General features: G+C 38.5%; 1 protein-coding gene across 4 annotated transcripts in view; it reads right to left on the bottom strand.

Moving 5' to 3' along the window:
* Nucleotides 1–2,106: 2,106 nt before the first annotated feature.
* PTBP3 (polypyrimidine tract binding protein 3) overlaps nt 2,107–21,023 on the bottom strand; it is a 110,570-nt gene continuing 91,653 nt past the window's right edge. For all 4 annotated transcript variants that reach the window (XM_062207749.1, XM_062207745.1, XM_062207747.1 and 1 more), the window contains 7 exons: nt 16,643–16,720; nt 14,011–14,150; nt 13,722–13,755; nt 12,075–12,167; nt 10,431–10,647; nt 7,263–7,340; nt 2,107–7,127 (listed from right to left, as the gene is read on the bottom strand). In XM_062207749.1, the coding sequence (XP_062063733.1) occupies nt 6,995–7,127; nt 7,263–7,340; nt 10,431–10,647; nt 12,075–12,167; nt 13,722–13,755; nt 14,011–14,150; nt 16,643–16,720 (773 nt within the window). In that variant the 3' untranslated portion in view covers nt 2,107–6,994. The remainder of the gene's footprint in view (nt 7,128–7,262; nt 7,341–10,430; nt 10,648–12,074; nt 12,168–13,721; nt 13,756–14,010; nt 14,151–16,642; nt 16,721–21,023) is intronic.

Here is a 21,023-nt window from a genome sequence, read left to right as displayed (position 1 = left end):
GCAGATGGCCCAAGAATTTGGGCCCCTGCACCCACGTGGAAGACCCAGAAGAAGCTCCTGGCTCCTGGCTTTGGATTGGTACAGCTCCAGCCGTTGCGGCCAACTGGGGAGTGAACCAGTGGATGGAAGACCTCTTTCTCTGTGTAACTCTTTTCAAAAAAATAAGTAACTAAGAATAAATAAGTAAATAAATAAAAATTGTCTTTATTTGAAAGGGAGAGAGGTATCGTCCACCAGCCTCCCATGTGAGTGTCAGGAACCCAAGCCCATGGACCATCATCACCTACCTCCCAAGTGCTACAGCCCAGGCAATCCAACATGAGATGTGGGTAATCCAAGTGGCAGCTAAATCTGCTGAGCTACAATCCTGCCCTTGGGTAATTTCTTTTTTTTTTTTTTTTAATTTAGTTTATTTGAAAAGTGGAGTTAGAGGAGGGATATCTTCCAATCTGCTGGTTCACTCCCCCTGTGGCCAAGAAGGCCAGGGCTGGACCAGGCCAAAGCCAGGAGCCAGGAGCTTCATCCAGGTCTTCCACATGGGTGGCAGGGGACCAAACACCTGGGCCATCTTCTGCTGCTTTCCCTGTGCTTTAGAGGGAGCTGGATCAGCAGGGACACAAATTGGCATCCATACAGAAAGCCAGCACTGCAGGTTGTGGCTTAACATACTGTACCACAATGCGGGCCCTGAGTAATTTGTATTAAGTAGGGCTGTGGAATGAAATTGTGGGTCCCTTACCCACAGGTTCGTGTTTAAATTCTAACCCCAAGTATCTCATAATATTGACTGTATTTTCAGGAAGCTAGGGTAAAGTAAGTAAAGTAAAAGGAGATCACACAGATCCTAATCCAATCAAGGATCATGTCCACTAAGAGATTAGGACACACACATACACACACAGAGGCCAGACCATCTGAGAGCATGGGGGAGAAGATGGTGTCTGTGACGCAAGGAAAGCCTCCATCACTGTGAGAAATGCAAAATACACTTAACATTTTTCAAGTTTTCCCAAACATACAACATGACACTACAATTTTAGTTTGTTTGCTATGTAGGTAGGTATTTTTGTCCTTAGGCAGAGAACACTCCCACCACAGATTCAGTGTCTTGAACGAGTAAATTGCTCGTTGTAGTTTTCAGAACACATAAGCTTCCCATTAGTGTGTACAGGCCTACAAAACCATGACATCAGCAGCGCTTGGTATCACAGGACTGCAACATCTGGGTGCCAACAGAAGGCACTAAAGTCAGAGAGACCTAGGTTCTAGGCTGGAGGCTGAAATTAATTGGAAAGTGAACTAGCTGGTCTCTTATGTCCCTTTACACTCAAAACTGCATGCCTCTTAATGAGGGTTAGAAGCAGTGCAAAGAAGCAGTTCACAACCGACCAAATTTAGCTATGCCTCATTTGACTTATTGTGATTATTGTATATTTTCTTGATAAAAACTGCCTCTTATGCTAAAATAAATATTTATCTAGTGACATTTACAGAGGTTATGCATCAATAGTGACTACCAAATTTTCTATTCCACTAAAAATTAATTTTCACATCCAAGAGATCCTAGAGTAAAAGGTTAACTAGGATAGCTTAAACCCCTCCGATCCATCAATTCTTCAAAGAACTGAGAAGCAAACCATTTGTGTAAGGGAAAACAACATACAGCCTAAGCTGGTAGCTGTGTTACCCTTTAATTAAAAGGACAAACTCAGTTTGAGGTCACATCTCATGTCTTAAAGTGGATGTATACCAATTCCATGGGCAAGACAAAAACTGAACTGGAAACTGTTCCAACTCTAGCTTGGCAACATACATATAGAGAGAGAAAGAATGAGAGCAAGCAGGCCAAGCAAGCATGCTAACATGGATTTGTGCTAATGGGAGAATTATCCCTAAATTAAAAGAGTACTTAGTAGATTCCTCCTCCCTTGCACACCCCCCTCCTCCCTCCCTGTTTGTAACATGTGTTTGCTATTCTCGATGACAAATTTAGATGGATGGCTATGGAAAAGAAAGAAAATATGACATCATTAGAATTACAGGTAAGACAAGGGGAAACCCAAAGTATAGACAAGAACACAGAAAAATTTTAAGAGAGTACAGATGTCATGACATTTATTAAAAGGCATGCTACAATGCTTTACCTGTTAGGAAAAGAGATTAGAGATATCAAGTAATAGTCAGCAAATATACAAACTGAATGAAAATGGAATATACTGTAATGTACAGAAGCTTGAATTAACCATGCACTACGCATTTAGAAAATATGTTTTTTAATATTTTATCATCTCTTTGCATTTATAACAATTCACTTCAACAATCACAGAATCCTTTTCTTCCAACGCCACAAACCGTGTTACAAATGAAAGCTGGTACTGATGCTTATCAAAATATACAAGACAATTGATGTTTTATATAAAACCACTTTATATGTTAACTTGTTCCCAAAAACCTCTTTCTCTTTTTTTGGCCTGGCTTAAAAAAAATTTGTTATAAATATTTACAGCATTTTTTTTTCTGTTTGATGAACATTCTTATAAACCAAAAAAGGGAATTTTATGGACCACATAAAACATGAGACAGTGTCAGAGGCTCCTAGCTGTGCTATTTTTTTTTCTTAAATACAGTACTGAAAATGCCCATCAAACCTTGCCATCCTAAACATTCTGTTCACATTTAAACTCCCTTTTTCTCCAAGTAGTCTATTCATCAATAGGAAACAGAAAGCAAAGGCCACTCTGCCTTGGGTCTTCTTTCAGAAAGGAGGTTGGGGAAATGCTTTGCAGAGAGGAGTTACAACCAGAAGAGTCAGTCTTTGGTCAGAGCAATGAGGTGACATTTTGATGCAAAACTTTTGCTTAGTCAGCAATCTTTATAATTAGTATTTTCTGGACTTGGGATGGAATTTTAAAAGATCTGGGTAACAATGGTAAGGGGAGAAAAGAAAAAGGTCAGAGTATGATTTGTTTAATGACATAAAAAAATAGCTATTTAAATATTTGTTATTACAACTATTCCATAGATCCAAGAAAATAATGTAACAATTAACAACAAAAATCTGAAGACAGTGCTGACTTAAGCTCGCCACAAGCAGCTTTCAATCATGACTGTTATCACCAAGGTCACTGGACCAGATAAATATCCCTGTTCTCTGGAACACAAGCCTCAGGTTACAGAAACGAAGGTGAGACTACCACAAAGACTGAGAGCAGCTGGCTCTGTTCTCGGATGGGAACGATGCGCTGTGATGAATATCATGTGCTGAAGGCGAAAGCGTAACTGAGGCTTCATTTACACAGTTACAACGCTTTGTTTGTATGAACAGTTTGTGGGACCGTGTTCTTTTAAAACTGTATAGTACATATTTCCTGAAAACCAGAATACTGATACTACCTAAGTCTCAAATAGGAAGAAAAGGTCAATTAAGACTACTGAAGAAGGCACATAAACTTTGGTCCTGTTTTGTTTTTCTCTCTATAAAACCCCAAAACTAAGATGAGTAACTTTCTATTTTTTAAACCATTTACAACTAGCTGTTAAGAATTTGCTCTGAAAAAAGACTGCAAATAGTCTTGTAGACAACAACACAACTCTTTCAAAAGACAGCTGAGTTATTGTTTAAAATTGTGCAATCTGAATTGTTATTTTCTTTAGCACAATAGAATATTTTAACTCTGGCAGTTTTATTCCTGTTAACAATAGATCAAGACATAGGAAAGGCTAAAAAGAATGCTTTACGCTTAGTCATGTTCTCTTTTTGGTTTGAAAAATAGCAGTACACATTAGGTTTTCTAAGAGATAGGCTGAGAACTTGGCTAGGGGAGGGGGAGGAACCACACTTTTGCCCAAAAACGTTAAATGGGAACAAGAGAGAAACAATCTATAAATGCTACTGCCTGATGTCATGGAGACTTTGAAAACTTTCTATGAAACTGAACACACAGACTCATAAGCGCTACTTCTTCAACTGAAGCAAACCCCACAGGTTTGCCAGGCAAACCTGGCCAAAAAGAGAAGCCTGCAGGGCCAGCAGACACTGCGTCTCCAAACTGTGAGCTCTGCAACTTCCAACAGCAAAAGCAGAAGCGTTGCTACAAATAACTGATTATAATTGTAATATTTTGTCTTAAAGAATGCATGATACTTACTGCTATGCAAGTCATTCCAATCTCAAAGTAAAACATTTAGGCACGAATAGTTACTGTTAAATGTGTACTGCTATTTTTTACAGTCCTGAAGATATATATATATATGTTGTGTAAAAGTTAAGATATTTTGAAAAGTGATATGATAATACTCCTTAAAGTAAATAAACTTAAAAGACCGAGTTTAAACCATTGCTTAGAAGATATGGAATAAATGCATGCCAAAACAATACACAGATCTAGTTTTTCCACCACCCTGATTTTTTTTTCTGAGTCTTTTTACAAAAACTACACCAACACAAATACTGTAGACCTCTGTAATTCAAACAGCAAATAGCTCAATATGGACAACATCCATGTGCTACAGCTAATTTTAGACACAAACCGATGGCTTCAAACATGCTCTTTTAAAATAAGAATATGCCACTTCTCCAAATCTTAATTTGGTTAAGTTTTCTTTGTCAATAAATTAAAATGTATGTAATGTGCATATGTATATACAACATCAGAAGAGTGTATGTTGTGTATACACTTATCTGTTACACACACGCACGCACGCACACAAGTATCTACACAAATCCCTGCAGAGGATTCAAATGTTCTCTCTGATTTAAAAGGCCATTCCCTACTTCAAAATTACATTCAACACCATTGTGATCTCCTTTCTGCCATAGGTAACTTGCTACACTTACGCTGGATGTTACTAGAATCACGAACCAAGAATTATACAGTGATTTCTAACTCAAAGTAAATGAAATAGTCCAATTTAACATGCCACTGAAAATTATAATAGTGCCAGTGTAAAAATGAGCAAAGTTGGGGAGATTTCTCAAAGAAATTGTTTCCTCTTTCCGACTCAGTGTTTAGGTAAAAGTATATTTTATAAGTGGAAAAAAAAAAAAACTCCATCTAGACCGATTATTATACTCTATCCAGTTAACACTAAATTGATGTATCCGAAAGGTCACAAGGTCACAACTTAGTGTCTTATTCTGCTTTTAAACAATCTCTAAGATCTTTTGCAGCCTTGTTTTGTAAAAACCTCCCTATGTTCAAATCAATGGTGGGAAAAAAAAAAAAATTGATGTTATATTAAAAGTTGAGATGAGTCACTCTGAAAAAAGTATAAAAGGGGTGGACAAAAGTGACCCCTTTGACAAATTCTGCTTCAAAAAAAAAAAGGAATAATTTACAAAAGCAAAGTTTCTTCTTAAAAAGAAACAATTTGACATCACACAATCACTGAACCAATAAATGTACTATTACATTCAACCAAAGAGAGACAAAGGTTCAGAGTATGAGAAACAGCCAACCTTTTCACACTCCAAATATGTGGGCATCAGTAATGAAGTTACATTAAGAAAGAAAAGCAAGTTCTCACTTGAGTACAGAGAAGAACCAAGTAACCCTGAGACAAATTCTGATGGGTAATAAAAATGAGACATGATCTGGAAACTGAGATTGAATTCTAAAGCCCCAGATTGGTGTGTGACACTGGCAATAACCGCTATCAGTCACAATGGAAAGAGGCCTACAGGTATGCACTGAGTTATTCCCCCACCACTCACTTTTCCCCAGCCCGTCTCTACACCAAAGCACCAAAAATTTGAATAAAAACTATTACTTATTGAAAAGCATTTAAAATTGCAATAAAAAACCCTTTAAAATCTTTACCAAAAAAGGGAAAAAAAGAAACCCAAAATGCTCACCAAGCCCACAATATAGCTTTCAAGATATTTAGATAAAATTCTAACCTATTGTATCTTAAGCACATAATAAGGCACATAAGAAGAAATTAAGTAAATACACAGTAATTCTGAATAAGTATTAGAGATTATAGTGGTACAAAAAACCCTTGAGATTTTTTTTTCTAAAAGAAGACCTTACCAAAAATAACTTTTAAAAAATCTGTCAAACCATGATAGACCTGAATTTTTCCTTAAGACTATAAACGTTTTTTTCTGAAAACGATAAAAAAGTAGTTTGTAAGTAGGATTGTTTTTGAAATTTTCCGAAGATTAGATTGTGTTACTCAACAAATAAGTGTCCTTTTGAAATTTAAAACATATGATTTTTCTGATAAAATTATTAATTACTCTGACATCTGAATAGATCCTGGTTGGATTCCACTTAATTTCCCTGGGGACAGTTGAGACTTCATTTTTCCAAATAATCTTAAAAAGTTAAGACACGTAGTATTCAAAGGAGTGTTCGTACAGTTGGGGCAGGGGGAGGAATCATTGAAAGAAAACATGTAAGTTTACAGATCTGCTCCCAATACAATGTGTTTATATCTAATAACCATCAATCTATGGCAAATATTTGACATAATTTATAAATGGACATAATTTCCTACATGGGTTAAACTTCTGAATCAAAGTTAAAAACTTGGTTGTAAGTGATTTAAATTACTTACATCAAGTGATTTTAAAAGTCCATATGTTTAAATTTTTCAAAGTACAAAGGAGTTTAGAAACACTGGATAAGGCTGATCTGGACCCAAACTAAAAGAAGGTCTGGATCCATCAAGAGAAAGTCTGTCCTCTTGAAATCTAATTTAGTGTAGGAAATTAAATTACTGGAAAAAAGAATTTTTCCTGGTTTTTGTTCCTGAAGGTTATTTTCATAGAAACCTTGTTTCAAAGGAAAAACAAACCTTTGATCACATAATGATGGGGGTAGGGGTGGAAAAAAAGAACATTTCTTGACTTTTTTGTCAATATACTTGAATAACGAACTCAGAAAGTTATTTTGTGAAAGAGGCAGAATTGGTCTTGAGCTGCTTCCATCTAAGTCTGAAGGTTTTACTGAAGTTATGGTCCAGTTTTAGGGGAAAATTCACAGGAAGGTCAGATTGTAGATTTTGAGAAGGAAACTCTGAGGTGGTGATTTTCTCCAAGGTCATGGTTATGAAGTTCAATGAGGGCCTGGATTGCTTCTTCCACAGATCCCAACTGAATGAGTGCCATTTTGCGATCTTTCCTGAAAATGGTGTAAGAAGTATTTACAATTAGTTTTGCTTGCAAATCTTCCTCCCCTATCAGAAGACTCCATTCACTAAAAATCTGCATACCATATTAAACATTGTTAATCTATTTCTTGAAAGCAATGACTTACTGAAAGAATTTAAAAGCCTTCACTGAACATCCAGCTTCTATGAACAGGTTCTTCAGATCATCCACTGTAACAGAAGGCCTGTGAAAACACCACCAAGAATCAAGAATGTTAGCTTCAATTCTCAAATGAAGCAAAGATGAACAATCATCAAACTTCTGGAGTACTTAACATTTCAAACAGAATCATTAATACCACATAATGAACACATGGTATAGAAATGCCATGAAAGATATTCCAGATCAACACATACATGTCTCCAAACCATGGAACTTTGTCTCAATCCCTGCAGTAGAATATAAAGGACAAAATAGATCTGTCAACATTTTCTTCTCTCAAAGTGATTATTAACATACTACTGGCTTCACTAATTAACTCTGGTACTTCCAAAGCTACTTCCCTAGTCCTGACCTATCTGCTCTAGCCTAGAGCTCTAAGTTTTCAGTTGCTTTCAGGGTACTTTTGAATGAGTATATATGGTAGCAAGACTCCAAGAAGGTTCCACAATCACTCTTGCTGCCCAATATTCATGTTCTTGGGTAGTCCCCCCTCATACTGAATAGAGAGCGCTCTGCAACCCTTAGGATAATGAAGAAGTGATGTTATCTGTCTTCACATGATCATACCCTTGGTCCAGCATTTTGATTGGACCTTTGGCAAAGGCTCTCAGCTTCCAACCAGGGAAGCCACCTATGGACTCCTGATTCACAGCAAAAGAAAGAGACAATGAGCATTTAGCCCTCTGTGTTACACTGCTAAGCTTTGGGATGATCTGTCATGACTGAGGTTCGTATTCTATTCCTTATTTAATGGTATATCACTTTCAGTAAGTTACTTTCCTGACCCTCAGTTTCATTAATAAAATGACCTGACTTCAAAGATTACTGTGGATAAACTGAAAATGACAGGACATGGAATAGTGGTTACTAGGGGCTAGAAATTAGGAAGAACTTGATCACTGACTAGTTTCAATTTGGGATGATGAAAAAGTTTTCCAGATGGATAAAGGCAATGATTGTACAATAATGTAAACGAGCATCATGTAAATTTATATTGCATTGCACACTTACAAGTGTTTTTAAAATGATTAAATTTATGTTATGTTCATCTTGGGGAAAAAACTGTATTGGGCAGGTAGGGACATGGCACAGATGCTGTTTGGGATGCACAGATCCCATATGGTCTGAGTCCTGGCTCTGCCGTTGGTTGCAGCTTCCTGATAATGCACATCCCGGGAGGCAACAATGACTGCTCAAGTAGTTGGGTTTCTGACCTAACTCACTCTCTCCCTATTAGGGAGACCTTGACTGAGTTCCGGGCTCCTGGCTCCTGGCTCCTGGCTTTGGCCTGACCCAGCCAACTAATATGGGTATTTGGGGAGTGAACCAGCAGATGTGAGATCTCTCTCTGTGTTGGTCTTTTAGCCTGCCCTTCAGATAAAATAAATAATTTCTTTTAAAAAAATTGCTATGGGCCAGTATTGTGGCACAGGTTAAGCCACCAGTAGACAAAAGATCTCTTCTCTCTGTGAACCTCTGCCTTTCAAATGGATAAATAAGTCTTTTTTTTTTTTTTTAATGATGTTCTTTCCTCTTCTACTTGCACATCCTATGTAGGTTACAACTGGCAAACAACTCCTATTATATAATGTGTTCTATTAAGATGTTATTAATGGCAGGCGCATGGAACAGTATCTAATTGTTGCCTATTTACCTTATTCTAGTGATGAGCTGCTAAATTTCTAGACCCACATAACCTATATTTTTTTTCTTAAGTGAATTCCTTTGCTTTCCTAAGTAGCATAGGGTTTAATTCATTGCCCAATTCAGCTGAAAGGTTTTTCACCATGACCTAAATGCTAGAGATCAGCAGGGACACTTGGTATTCAACACAGATTTGGAATTAGTTTCCTTTCTAATCAGCTCCTGTTCTCATTCTCAATAAATAATCTTCTAGAATTTTACCTCTGTCCAACCTCCTTGGTCTTTTAAATTTTATGCACTCACATACACTATCCAAAGCTTTCATCCCGCCTTTCCAAAGCTTATTCCCTTACATATATTTGTCTAAATTACACAAGACCGCCATTCCGGTAGAACAAGTATTTCAAGATTTAAAACAGGGATCTCTCAAGAGCTACATAGTAAATATCTTAAATTTTGTGAACCACATCCTCTCTGTTGCAACTATTCAGCTTTGCTGTTGTGACTCAGAAGTAGCCAGATAATATGTAAATGAATGAGTGTAGCTCTGTTACATGAAATTTATGGAAGGTGAAACTTGAATTTTAAATAGCTTCTCCAAATCACAAAATGTTTTTCTTGTGCTTTTCCCTCCAATTATTTTACAACATAAAAATTCTTAGCTCAGAGACCATATAAAACCACCACGGATTGTATTTCATCAATCACTGGTTTAAACGATAATTAATGAACACATCCAATATAACACTGGTTAACAGAGGCCAACAGAGTGGTCACAGAAACTTTCAGCTTTTAAGAAATAAACATTATTAGTATTAGGCTTTACCACTTACAGATAAAAAGCATAGAATTCATTCTTAACAAATTCTTAGATACATACACTTATTATTAATATGCTCTTTTGTAAATGAAAGATAACTGTCTTCAAATTCTCTATTTGAAAGAAAATTTTAAATCAGTGGTATCTCTCATTTGTGGGGTGCATGAATGACAAAATGATTGTAAGGCATGATAGCAAATATTTAATGTTACAAGAAACTGGTGACTAGAACAACCACTAAGTTAGAATACTTTCAGAGGCCGGCGCCATGGCTTAACAGGCTAATCCTCCGCCTTGTGGCGCCAGATTCTATCCCGGTTGCCCCTCTTCCAGGCCAGCTCTCTGCTATGACCCGGGAAGGCAGTGGAGGATGGCCCAAGTGCTTGGGCCCTGCACCCGCATGGGAGACCAGGAGAAGCACCTGGCTCCTGGCTTCGGATCAGCACAATGTGCCAGCAGCAGCGGCCATTGGAGGGTGAACCAACGGCAAAAAGGAAGACCTTTCTCTCTGTCTCTCTCTCTCAATATACATTCTGCCTGTCAAAAAAAAAAAAAGAATACTTTAAGAGTTGTAACCTCTTCCAAACCATACACTGCAGGTTATCAATCATCTAATCTAAATGAATTAATAGTTTACTAGGTACATACGGAATGTTAGAAAGATGCAATGTGGCTGATGGTGGAAAGATATTCTGGAAGTTTTTAGAACCAGGCTTTTTAAAGCGATGCAAGGGACTATTGCTGAAATCCTTAGTCAGGCCTTGGTCTTCTTGCCCCTCTCGAGGAAGCTGAACTGCCTGATGTTTAGACAATGTAGCACGAAGCACTTTTCCATAAAGTCTCTGACCACTCAGATGGTTCATTGCTGGTGTACAGGAAGAAAATAAGGAAAGTTTGGGTATTAAGATAGATTCCCAGGAATATCTATCTATTTTATTATACTGAAAGCACTTTAAAAAAAAAAAAAACTAACTAACCAAGCCAAAAGTAAGTATCTTCTGAGGAGAGGCTAAGAAGTTCCAGAATGCCTAGAATATTATGGGGGCTAATGCAATGGTTATCAAATATATTTGTTTTATCTCAAAGTGTTTTTCTAAGAAATCTAAATAGTAACATTTAAAAAGACATTTTATTTAGTTGAAGGGCAAAGTGACAGGAGGAGAGAGAGGGACAAAGAGTTCTTTCACCCACTGGTTCACTATTCAACTGGCTACAACTGTCAGGGGCCGGACCTGGCTGAAGCTGAGAGACAGAAACTCTATTTGAGTCTCTCATGCTAAACAGGAATATTTTAATTGCCCCCTTTAACAGTGAGGCTGTTGAATGACACTTTCTTGAACTATTATTAGGAAGTTTGCCCAAATTTTTACCCCACAACAGTCCTAGAAAACTGAATTTGTAAGGAAAAGAAACAAATAAAATGAAACAAAATAAGTCATGAGTGATAGTTTACACTTAGTAGAAAAATCCTAGAGTCAAAGCTCTAATCATCATGGCACCCCTGGGGACACCAGTTTCAGTCCCTGCTGTTCCACTTCCAGTCCAGTTCCCTGCTAATGGTCTGGGAAAACAGTAGAAGATGGCCTAAGTGCTTGGGCCCCTGCACCCATGAGGGAGACCAGGAAGAAGCTCCTAGCTCCGGCCTGGCTCAGCCATCTGGCAGTTGCAGCCATCTGGGGAGTGAACCAACGGATGGAAGATCTCTCTCTTTTTTTTTAAAGATCTATTTATTTATTTGAAAGTCAAAGGAGGGAGGGAGGGAGGGAGGGAGGAGGGAGGGAGGGAGGAAGAGAGGGAGGGAGGAAGAGAGGGAGCGAGGGAGAGAGGGAGAGAGAGAGAAAAGCCAGGAGCCTCTTCCAGGTCTCCCACACAGGTGCAGGGGCCATCTTCTATCTCTTTCCCAGGCCACAGCAGAGAGCTGCATTAGAAGTGGAGCAGCCGGGACTCGAACCCACACCCATATGGGATGCTGGCACTGTAGGCAGCGGCTTTAGCCACTATGCCTCAGCGCCGGCCCCTGGAAGATCTCTCTTCCTCTCTCTGTAACTCTGCCTTTCAAATAAATAAATAAATCTTTAAAAAGTCTAGACAATAACAACATATTCAAATGGACAAACTGAAGGGAACTGAAATTTTTTTGACATTTTAAAATACAATTATAGACAGTAATGAAGACATTATCACAAGGAGGCACTCAATTATATGCCCATTAGCTATGTCATTTGCTTACTTTGAAGGTAAATTCACATAAAAAGGGGGCAGGTTATTATTATTCTAATTAATTATTAATACCTAGTTGAGCTTGATTTGCATCTGCCATTTGAACCAAGGCATTTTCTTTCTTATTAAACATAATCTTCACTCGATGTACGTCACCATACACTCCTAATAAAAACAAAACAAAACAACCCTTTTTAATGCCTAACTGTATGTTTAATTAATTTTATTTAAGGCTTATTTTTGCATACTATACATTCTCCCTTAACAATTTCATACATATCCACCCAAACTTTTGTCTCTTCCAAGTTTCAGATCCTATTTATCCACTCATTTTTTTCACTAGGATGTCTATAAACATTAAACTTAGGTTGTCTTAAATGATTCACCTCCCCCACCCTTTCTTCTCTCTACTTCCAGTGTTCACTAACTCTGGAAAGGTGGTACCTTCACCCACAAGGCACACAAATCAGCACTGGCTACACACTGAAGGGCAACTGAACTGAAAGACAAATGCTATTTCTGCCCTTCTCCGAAGTGACAACTGGCTCAAGTAGATATCCTTTAGAAAGTAAACACAGATAATTTGTTCTTCAAGGTGTGGATATTTTATAAATAAGTGAGAAATTAACTACTTTTAGGAAAAAAAACATGCTTTGGCTAGAAAAGAGTCATATGAAAATGTACTATTAATACACAATTACTTAAAATCATTCAAACGTGTCACTGATAAAAGCTTCCATAGTGACTACAAGTGAGCATGAAAAATTTATTTGGAATGATAGAAATCTTCTAAAACAGGGGTGCAGTGATGGCTGTACACAGCTCTGTAAATTATGAAAATCACTCAGCTGCATTCCTGAAGCAGGTGAACTGCATGGTTGTAAAATACACTTCAACAATATTGTCTTAAAAAAAAAAAAAAATACTGTCACCACTCCAAAAATGTAGGATCATGTTTCTTTTAAAGACAACCTTTCAAATGAAGAGTAGTGAGTTTCAAAATATTAAAATATTTAAATGCAAGTTTTCAAGACCCACTCACTGATTTAATAGAAAAAAATGGAGCTTTTCTAAAGTACAATGAAATTGTGGATTGGAAAATTAGTGTAATAATTAAAAGTACAGCAACAATGAAACACTTCCATTTAGATTCCAATCATTTTGATGTAACTTCTTCATTTACAACAAACATTAAGAGCAAATACTGAAATAATCAGCTTTTGGAATACTGAATCAAAGTGAAAAACAAAGCTTTTTTAATAAAATAAAACATAAATCACCATATATAAGTAGGAATGTATGTTAAAAATGCCACCTGTCCAGCTTCAATACGTCTCTCTCTCCAGTGGTCTACCTTTACTTCCAGGTTGTAGGTTCTCCTCCCCACCCTCTCTCATTGCTAGTATCTGCCAAAAAGACACTCACACCCCTCACACTCTCTTCTGGCTCTTACTTCTTATATGCCAGCAGAACTATCGCTTCTACTGATTCTCTCAGCTAGATTAGGGTCCCTGCCTCATGTTGTTATCATCTCTATTTCCTCTATTACAAAAACTTTCCCCTATTGTGTCATGGTAACTATTAAGCCTTACTGCTGTAACCTCAAGTGTCCAACACACTACTTGGCATATATAAGTAGTTAATAAAGATTACTAAAATGAATGAAATGTGTTCAATTCCTATGTACAGATAAGAGTAAAAACAGCAAAATTAACTTACCAAATAGGATGAAAAGTCCATGTGGTGTGATGAGCTGTTTGAAAAGGATAATAAACAGAAAATATAAGTATCTGACTAATTGAAATAGTTGAAAATACACTTATTTGAAAAGTAATGATGACAGGTGATTTTGTTAAAAGCATTGCTTTACACTTCTTTTATAAAAACTAATGATGGGTTTTTATAAAAATTCTTAAGACGAACTTAAGCATTTACTTGAATACAACGTAGATCAGAAACCACCATACACCCCTCCTGAAAGCCCATTTACATATACTTCCCAACTCACATCGGGATTGAGATTGGTGACAAGCAGAACGGAATTCCCTGGTACCCCACTGCCCCCGGGAATGGCCATCCTTCCAGTGACAGCAGAGGAGGTGATTGCCAGAGGGCCAAGAGCTCCAGGAACAGCCGGGACCGACAGACCTTTGAAAACAATCAAAAGCATTTCACGTTCCAGTCACCTGGAGAACTCTAAACTTCATATAACTTAAGTACATAATTGAAAAAAAGAGCAGAAATACAAGAAAATCTGTCAAGGCTACTATAAGGATATTGAAGGTTGGTTTTCTACCCTACAAAGTCTGTCTGGAAGCCTCATTCCTTATTTGCTGACACTGTCATACTCAGTACTCTATTATTCATACCATACTTTGCAGAGTAACTGCACTCATTGGTTTTAAAAAGCCATTAGGCTTTTCAAGGGGGTCTATCAACTCGAAGCGCTATTTCTCTGTTTCTTAAAATAGATATTTTCCAGCACCTTTCCATCAAGCGGATGTAATTTTCACAGACTTCTACCACGACAGCAGATATATATTTTTTAAAAGTTCTTCAGCAGAATTTACAAACACGTATGCTAGGAGGCGTTAACTGACATGCTCTTTGGGAAAAACATCTTGTGACCTTGTAAAGTGTTATATAAACATTATTACAAGCAATGATAGATCTATAAAATTAAATATTCTCTTGTAGCATAGATTTCCAGAGCACTCTACTCTCCTAGATATTATGAAATTACTGAAAATGGTATAACACTGAAATACTGACACTACACTAGAAACAGCATACTTTCCCAGGAAGTCTCACTGTCTGTTCTCAGCTTAAAAATTATCTAAGGTACAGCCTCCAGTTCACGTAAAATATACTGATTCTTTTAGTTATTCTTTGAAGTTCAAAACTCTATACAAGACAATCTTATCACATTAACATATATAATGAAATTACAAATTATACTTCACATCTAGCGTATCCTGCTTGACCATCTAAGGACATTACTACTGTCATCCATACTGCTGAATTTTGAAACTGTGCAGAACACCTTCTCAAGTGGAGTAATTCTCCATGAAATCCACATCCAGCAGCCCTCGACACCACCCTCCTCCAAAGCCTACCCAACCCTGAACATTTTGCTGTCTGTAGGTCTATCATATATCAGTTAAAAGCACAGGTTGGTCACACTGTCATGAGAATGGATGTGTATGTGTAGCCTCCACTAGACCTTGCAAGTCAGAAACAATCTTTACTCAGCTTTATATCTTTCTTAATATCTGTTGTCATGTTTCTGTACACAGAGTGTGTCTAAAAGAAATACTTGAAATGAGAAAAAACGTGTATCACTACTTCCAGATATCTACCAATTAAACTCTGGAGAATGTCAAGTAAATAAAAACGATGCTTTTAACAGAACAAACATAATATGAATTTAATTAAACATGTGTCAAGATGTAATTAAAGCTACCAAAAAATCAAAACTTGGGGCCAGTGCTGTGGCATAGCGGGAAAGCTGCCAGCTAGGACGCCAGCTTCCTATATGGGTACCGGTTCATCTCCCTGCTGCTTCACTTCCGATCCAGCTCCCTGCTAACGCGCCTGGGAAAGCAGAATATGGCTCATGTCTGGCCTGTGGCGTAGCAGGTAAATCCTTATCCGCCGTCTGCAATGCTGGCAACCTATATGGGCGCTGGTTCGTGTCCTGGCTGCTCTACTTCCAATCCAGCTCTCTGTTATGGACTGGGAAAGCAGCAGAAGAGGGCCCAAGTCCTTGTGCCCCTGAACCCACATGGGAGGCCCAGAAGAGGCTCCTTGCTCTGGATCGGTGCAGCTCCAGCCATTGCGGACAATTTGGGAGTGAACTAGTAGATGGAAGACCTCTCTCCCTCTCTCGGTGTAACTCTGACTTTCAAATAAATAAATAAATCTTTTTAAAAAAAAAAAAAAAGAAGAAGAAGAAGAAGATGGCTCAAGTGCTTGGGCCCCTGCACCCATATGGGAAACCTGAAAGAAGCTCCTGGCTCCTGACTGGCCCAGTTCCAGCAGCTGTGGCCATCTGGGGAATATACCAACAGACGGAAGACCTCTCTCCCTGGCTTTCCCTCTTTCTGTCTGTAACTCTGCCTCTCAAATAAATAAATCTTTTTTTTTTTTTAAGTAGATAACCTTTGAAATAAACAGCACTAATGACAAAAGATTTTCTAAAGAAGCTGAATAGTAAACATTTATGAATTCAAATATTTACCATACCAATTACACCCTGTATATCTGAATATCAACACAGGCACTGAAGAACAAATAACATAATATGCTCAAAATATAAATGGTAAGCAAAGACAGAAGCAACTCATACATTTCATATAACTGAAAAGGCAAATCTAGTTATTTAATATAATCAAATTACAGGTATCTATAGCAATATATAATATATGTAAGTGACACAGATCACATAATGGAATTAACTGGAGTTAAAATAAGAAACCAGAGTGCTATCTGGAACCTCATGGAAGCTGTGCACCATACAAGTTTGTATGGTTGATACATATAATGCCTTAATTGTGAATGCCTCACATGTAACACTTTTCATCTGAACAATTTCCTAGAAAATACAGAACTTTATAAGAAATTAATTTTTAAAAAATTACCTGTAGCTTGAGGAAATCCAATGGCTGGGGCAAATCCAGCAGCCCCTGCATATGGTGAAGACATTATTCCTGGTGCACCTAATGCAGAAGAGAAGCCAACATAAGTACATTATTTTCTATAAACATCCTCTATCAAAGCAATATAAAACAGCTACATTAAAAATACATTATTGATAAAGAGATTCTGTTACAAGGTAACATCTGTTCGACAGGTGTCTTAATGTATAAGTGGGTTCAAGGATCAAGAGCACGGCTTATCTAATACTTAGCTTTGGTCAAGGCTGAGATCCTTGCTCTCATTTGCAACAAAGTTTCTAATATTTAGTAAATCTTAAACTGTACTGTGCTGAGAAACTGAAATGTAAGATCCTTAACTTGGGGGCCTACAGGCTAAAAGTATGAATTACAGGAGATTCCTGTGCTGAGGGTCTAGTGAACCAATACAAATGTACTCTGAGTGGATTAAGAGGAAGGGCTCACAGAGGATTCATTCTGACAGCTGGAAGGAATCTCTGGAGGTAAAATTTAAGCTAGATATTGAGGTTATATAATCAAAAGCAGTGTTTAGTGTGTAGTAGATGCTAAATAAGAGCTCCTCTTTCCATTCCTTCAAAAAGGTTGGTGACTATCAACAGAAACAGGAGCCAGCTCTGATAGAAAAATGACTAATTTGGTTTTGGGCATGCCAACTTTAAGGTGATCTGAGACAATCAAATAAAAATAATACCTACAAGTAGAAATGATGGGGTACAAATGACAATAATGATTGTAAGCAAACATACAGATTTGTAAATCAGCTGTGGAAAGTCACACAAATGAGAGCTCCAATGAAAAGGGCACAAGACAAGAAATGAAGAGAGCTGAAGACAGAGCCAGAAGCTCTGAGCACACTTCAGTGGTAGGACAAGGAAGAGGAATATCCTATAGAGAACAGTATAGAAGGGAACGAGAACAACTCTAGCAGTAGGGAAAACCCAGTGAATTATATACCTCAGGATCTAGGGGAACAATCTGAAAAAGCAGCTGGGGGTTAGGGGGGAACTGCAACATAAGTCACAAAAAGAAATGAAGCTACACAGAGTTTCAGAGAAACAGTGAGAACTGAGATTAAAAGGTTAAAGGCTAATATAATCTTCTTATCTTCATTAAAGGAAAGGATTTAACACAATTTGCTAAATAAATAACATTATTGGAACTCAAGAAAATACAGTCATAAAAACTGTAGGCACAGAACTAATAAGAATCAATAGTAAATGAAGATAAACAATGGGAATAACTGAATAACTGATAAAAAATTCATTTTTCTGAAAGGAAGAATTATATTTAAGGCATAAAGAAAAGCTTAACGAAGAGGCTTCAAGATAGAAATGAGTAGTTACTGGGGCCAATGCTGTTGTAGTAGGCTAAGCTTCTGCCTGTGGTGCTGGCATCTCATATGGGCACTAGTTTGAGTCTCAGCTGCTCCTCTTCTGACCCAGCTCTCTTCTAAGGCCTGGGAAAGCAGCAGAAGATGACCCAAGTGCTTAGGCCCCTGCACCCGCGTGGAAGACCCGGAACAAGCTCCTGGCTCCTGGCTTCAGATCAGCCCAGCTCTGGCTACTGCGGCCATTTGGGGAGTGAATCAGCGGATGAAAGACCTTTCTCGTCTCTCCCTCTCTGTCCATAACACTATCTCTCAAATAAACAAGATCTTAAAAAGAAAGAAAAAAAGAGGAAAAAATGGGTAATTACTGCTGTGTTCAGCAACTCTGGTCAGTCCTGTAACTCCTGGTTTCTTCTATGGGAGGAGCATACATTCTGATGCAATTCACACTGGCCTTGATCATGAAGTATGTTTTGCCAATAAAATAGACAGGAATGACACATATCATCTCTGCACAGAAGTTTCAAGAAGCATTATGGGTTCAGAACAGCTCTCTCATTCTTTAATCTCTGCCACAAGGATGTCACATCCCAACAAAGGGTGACACCTTCAGCCGGGGCCCTAGCTAGAAGACATGTGGAGGAAGACTGCAATAGCTAATTCACAACTATAGACATGGTACGGAAGAAAAATACACATTAACTGCTGTAAACAAACCACAGATGATGGGGGGCAGTGTTAAACGTAGCAAAGTGGCTTTCACAGGTGGCTGCTGTGGAGAATGGGGCAGAACGTTAACAGCAGATTTTAGAGAAAAGAGGAAAGACTCTAAAAGAACTATCACAGAGCTTTCAACAGATAAATAAAAGATTAGCAAACAATTAGCAAGGGCAAATTTTAAATCACTGTTCCCAAGTAACGTATGATTAACAAGAATATTTGTTAACAAGATTAATGTCCAAACTGGCTAACAATTAAGTCATGGTGAGTCACTAAACAAGAGAAAGCCAATAAAAATGATCAAACACAGCAAGTTAAACTGTTGCTTAAGATACCACATTCCATATTACAGTGCAGGTTTGAGTCTCAGGTGCCCTGCACTTCTGATCCAGCTTCCTGCTAATGCATCTCCAAGGCAGCGAGTGACAGCCCAAACACCTGGGTCCCTGCTGTGCAGGTAGGAGACCCAGATAGGGCTCCTGACTCCTAGTGTTGGTCGGGCCTACCCATAGATGTTAGGATTTGGGGAGCAAACCACAACTAAAAGATCTCTGTCACTCTGCCTTGCAAATGAAAAAAAAACCCAAAAAACAAAAAACAAAAACAAAAAGACAAACAAACAAACAAAACAAACAAACAAACAAAACCTAAGAATGAAATAGGGGGCTGGTATTGTGGCATAGCAGGTTAAGTCTCTGCCTGTCACACTAGCATTCCATATGGGTACCACTTTGAGATGTGCTTCCTCCACTTCCAATCCAGCTCCCTACTAACGTGTGTGGGAAAGCAGAAGACAGCGCCAAGTGTTTGGGCCCTACACCCATGTGGGAGACCCAGTAAAGCTCTGGGCTCCTGGCTTTGGCCTGGCCCAGCCCCAGCCATTGCAGCCATTTGGGGAGTGAATCACAGATGGAAGACATTTCTGTCTCTCTCTCTCAAATAAATAAATCTTTTTTTAAAAGTACATGAAATCTGATCTCTTCACATTAATAAAAAATCTTTAAAAATGACATTATAGGGGCTGGCTCCATGGTGCAGTAGGTTAATCCTACACCTGTGGCGCCGGCATCCCATATGCTTGCTGGTTCTAGTCCCGGCTGCTCCTCTTCCAATCCAGCTCTCTGCTGTGGCCTCGGAAAGCAGTAAAAAATGGCCCAAGTGCTTGAGCCCCTGCAACTGTGTGGGCTCCTGGCTTCAAATCAGTGCAGTTCCGGCCGTTGAGATCAACTGGGAAGTCACCCAACCGAAGGAAGACCTTTCTTCTCTGCCTCTCCCTCTCACTGTCTATAACTCTACCTCTCAAATAAATAAATAAAATCTTTAAAAAAATGACATTATAGAGTATGTTCCATAAATAATACAATACAATCACAATTATTATTATTTTTTTTTGACAGGCAGAGTCAGTGAGAGAGAGACAGAGACAGAGAGAAAGGTCTTCTCTCCATTGGTTCACCCAACCAATGGCTGCTACGGCCAGTGCACTGCGGCCGGTGCACCGCGCTGATCTGAAGCCAGGAACCAGGTGCTTCCTCCTGGTCTCCCACGTGGGTGCAGGGCCACAGCAGAGAGCTGGACTGGAAGAGGAGCAACCGGGACAGAATCTGGCGCCCCGACCGGGACTAGAACCCGGGGTGCCGACACCGCAGACAGAGGATTTAGCCTAGTGAGCCGTGGCGCCAGCCAACAATTATGCTTTAAAATATTTGCCCATCACAAAGAAATGCTAATTATCCTGATCTGATCATGCACATCACATACTTATATTGAATTATTACACTATGCTCTATAAATATATATAGTTATTTAAGATTTATTTATTTCAAAGGCAGGTAACAGAGAAGAGTGTGAGAGAAGAGAGAGAGAGAGAGAGAGAGAAAGAGAGAGAAAGAGAGAGAAAGAGAGAGAAAGAGAGAGAAAGAGAGAAAGAGAGAAAGAGAAAGAGAAAGAGAAAGAGAAAGAGAAAGAGAAAGAGAAAGAGAAAGAGAAAGAGAAAGAGAAAGAGAAAGAGAAAGAGAAAGAGAGACACTTCCCAAATGCCTGCAATAGCCAGCTTTGGGCTAGGCTGAAGCCAAAAGCCAAAAATTCTTCCTAGTCTCCCACATGGGTGGCAGAACTGCCTTCCCAGGCACATTAGCAGGAAGCTGGATCAGAAGCAGAGCAGGCAGAACTCAAACATGCAGTCCGCTACTGTATACCAGTGCCGTTAAGTGAAAGCTTTATCTGGTATACCCCAATGCCAGTCACCTACATACAATTATTATGTGTTAATTAAACAGCTTTTAAAAAGGTGTCATT

Source organism: Lepus europaeus, chromosome 12 (genome assembly GCF_033115175.1).
Source record: "Lepus europaeus isolate LE1 chromosome 12, mLepTim1.pri, whole genome shotgun sequence".
NCBI classification, from domain to species: domain Eukaryota; kingdom Metazoa; phylum Chordata; class Mammalia; order Lagomorpha; family Leporidae; genus Lepus; species Lepus europaeus.
The sequence above is the reverse complement of the archived record's forward strand: the minus strand, read 5'-3'. Positions and strand labels throughout refer to the sequence as shown.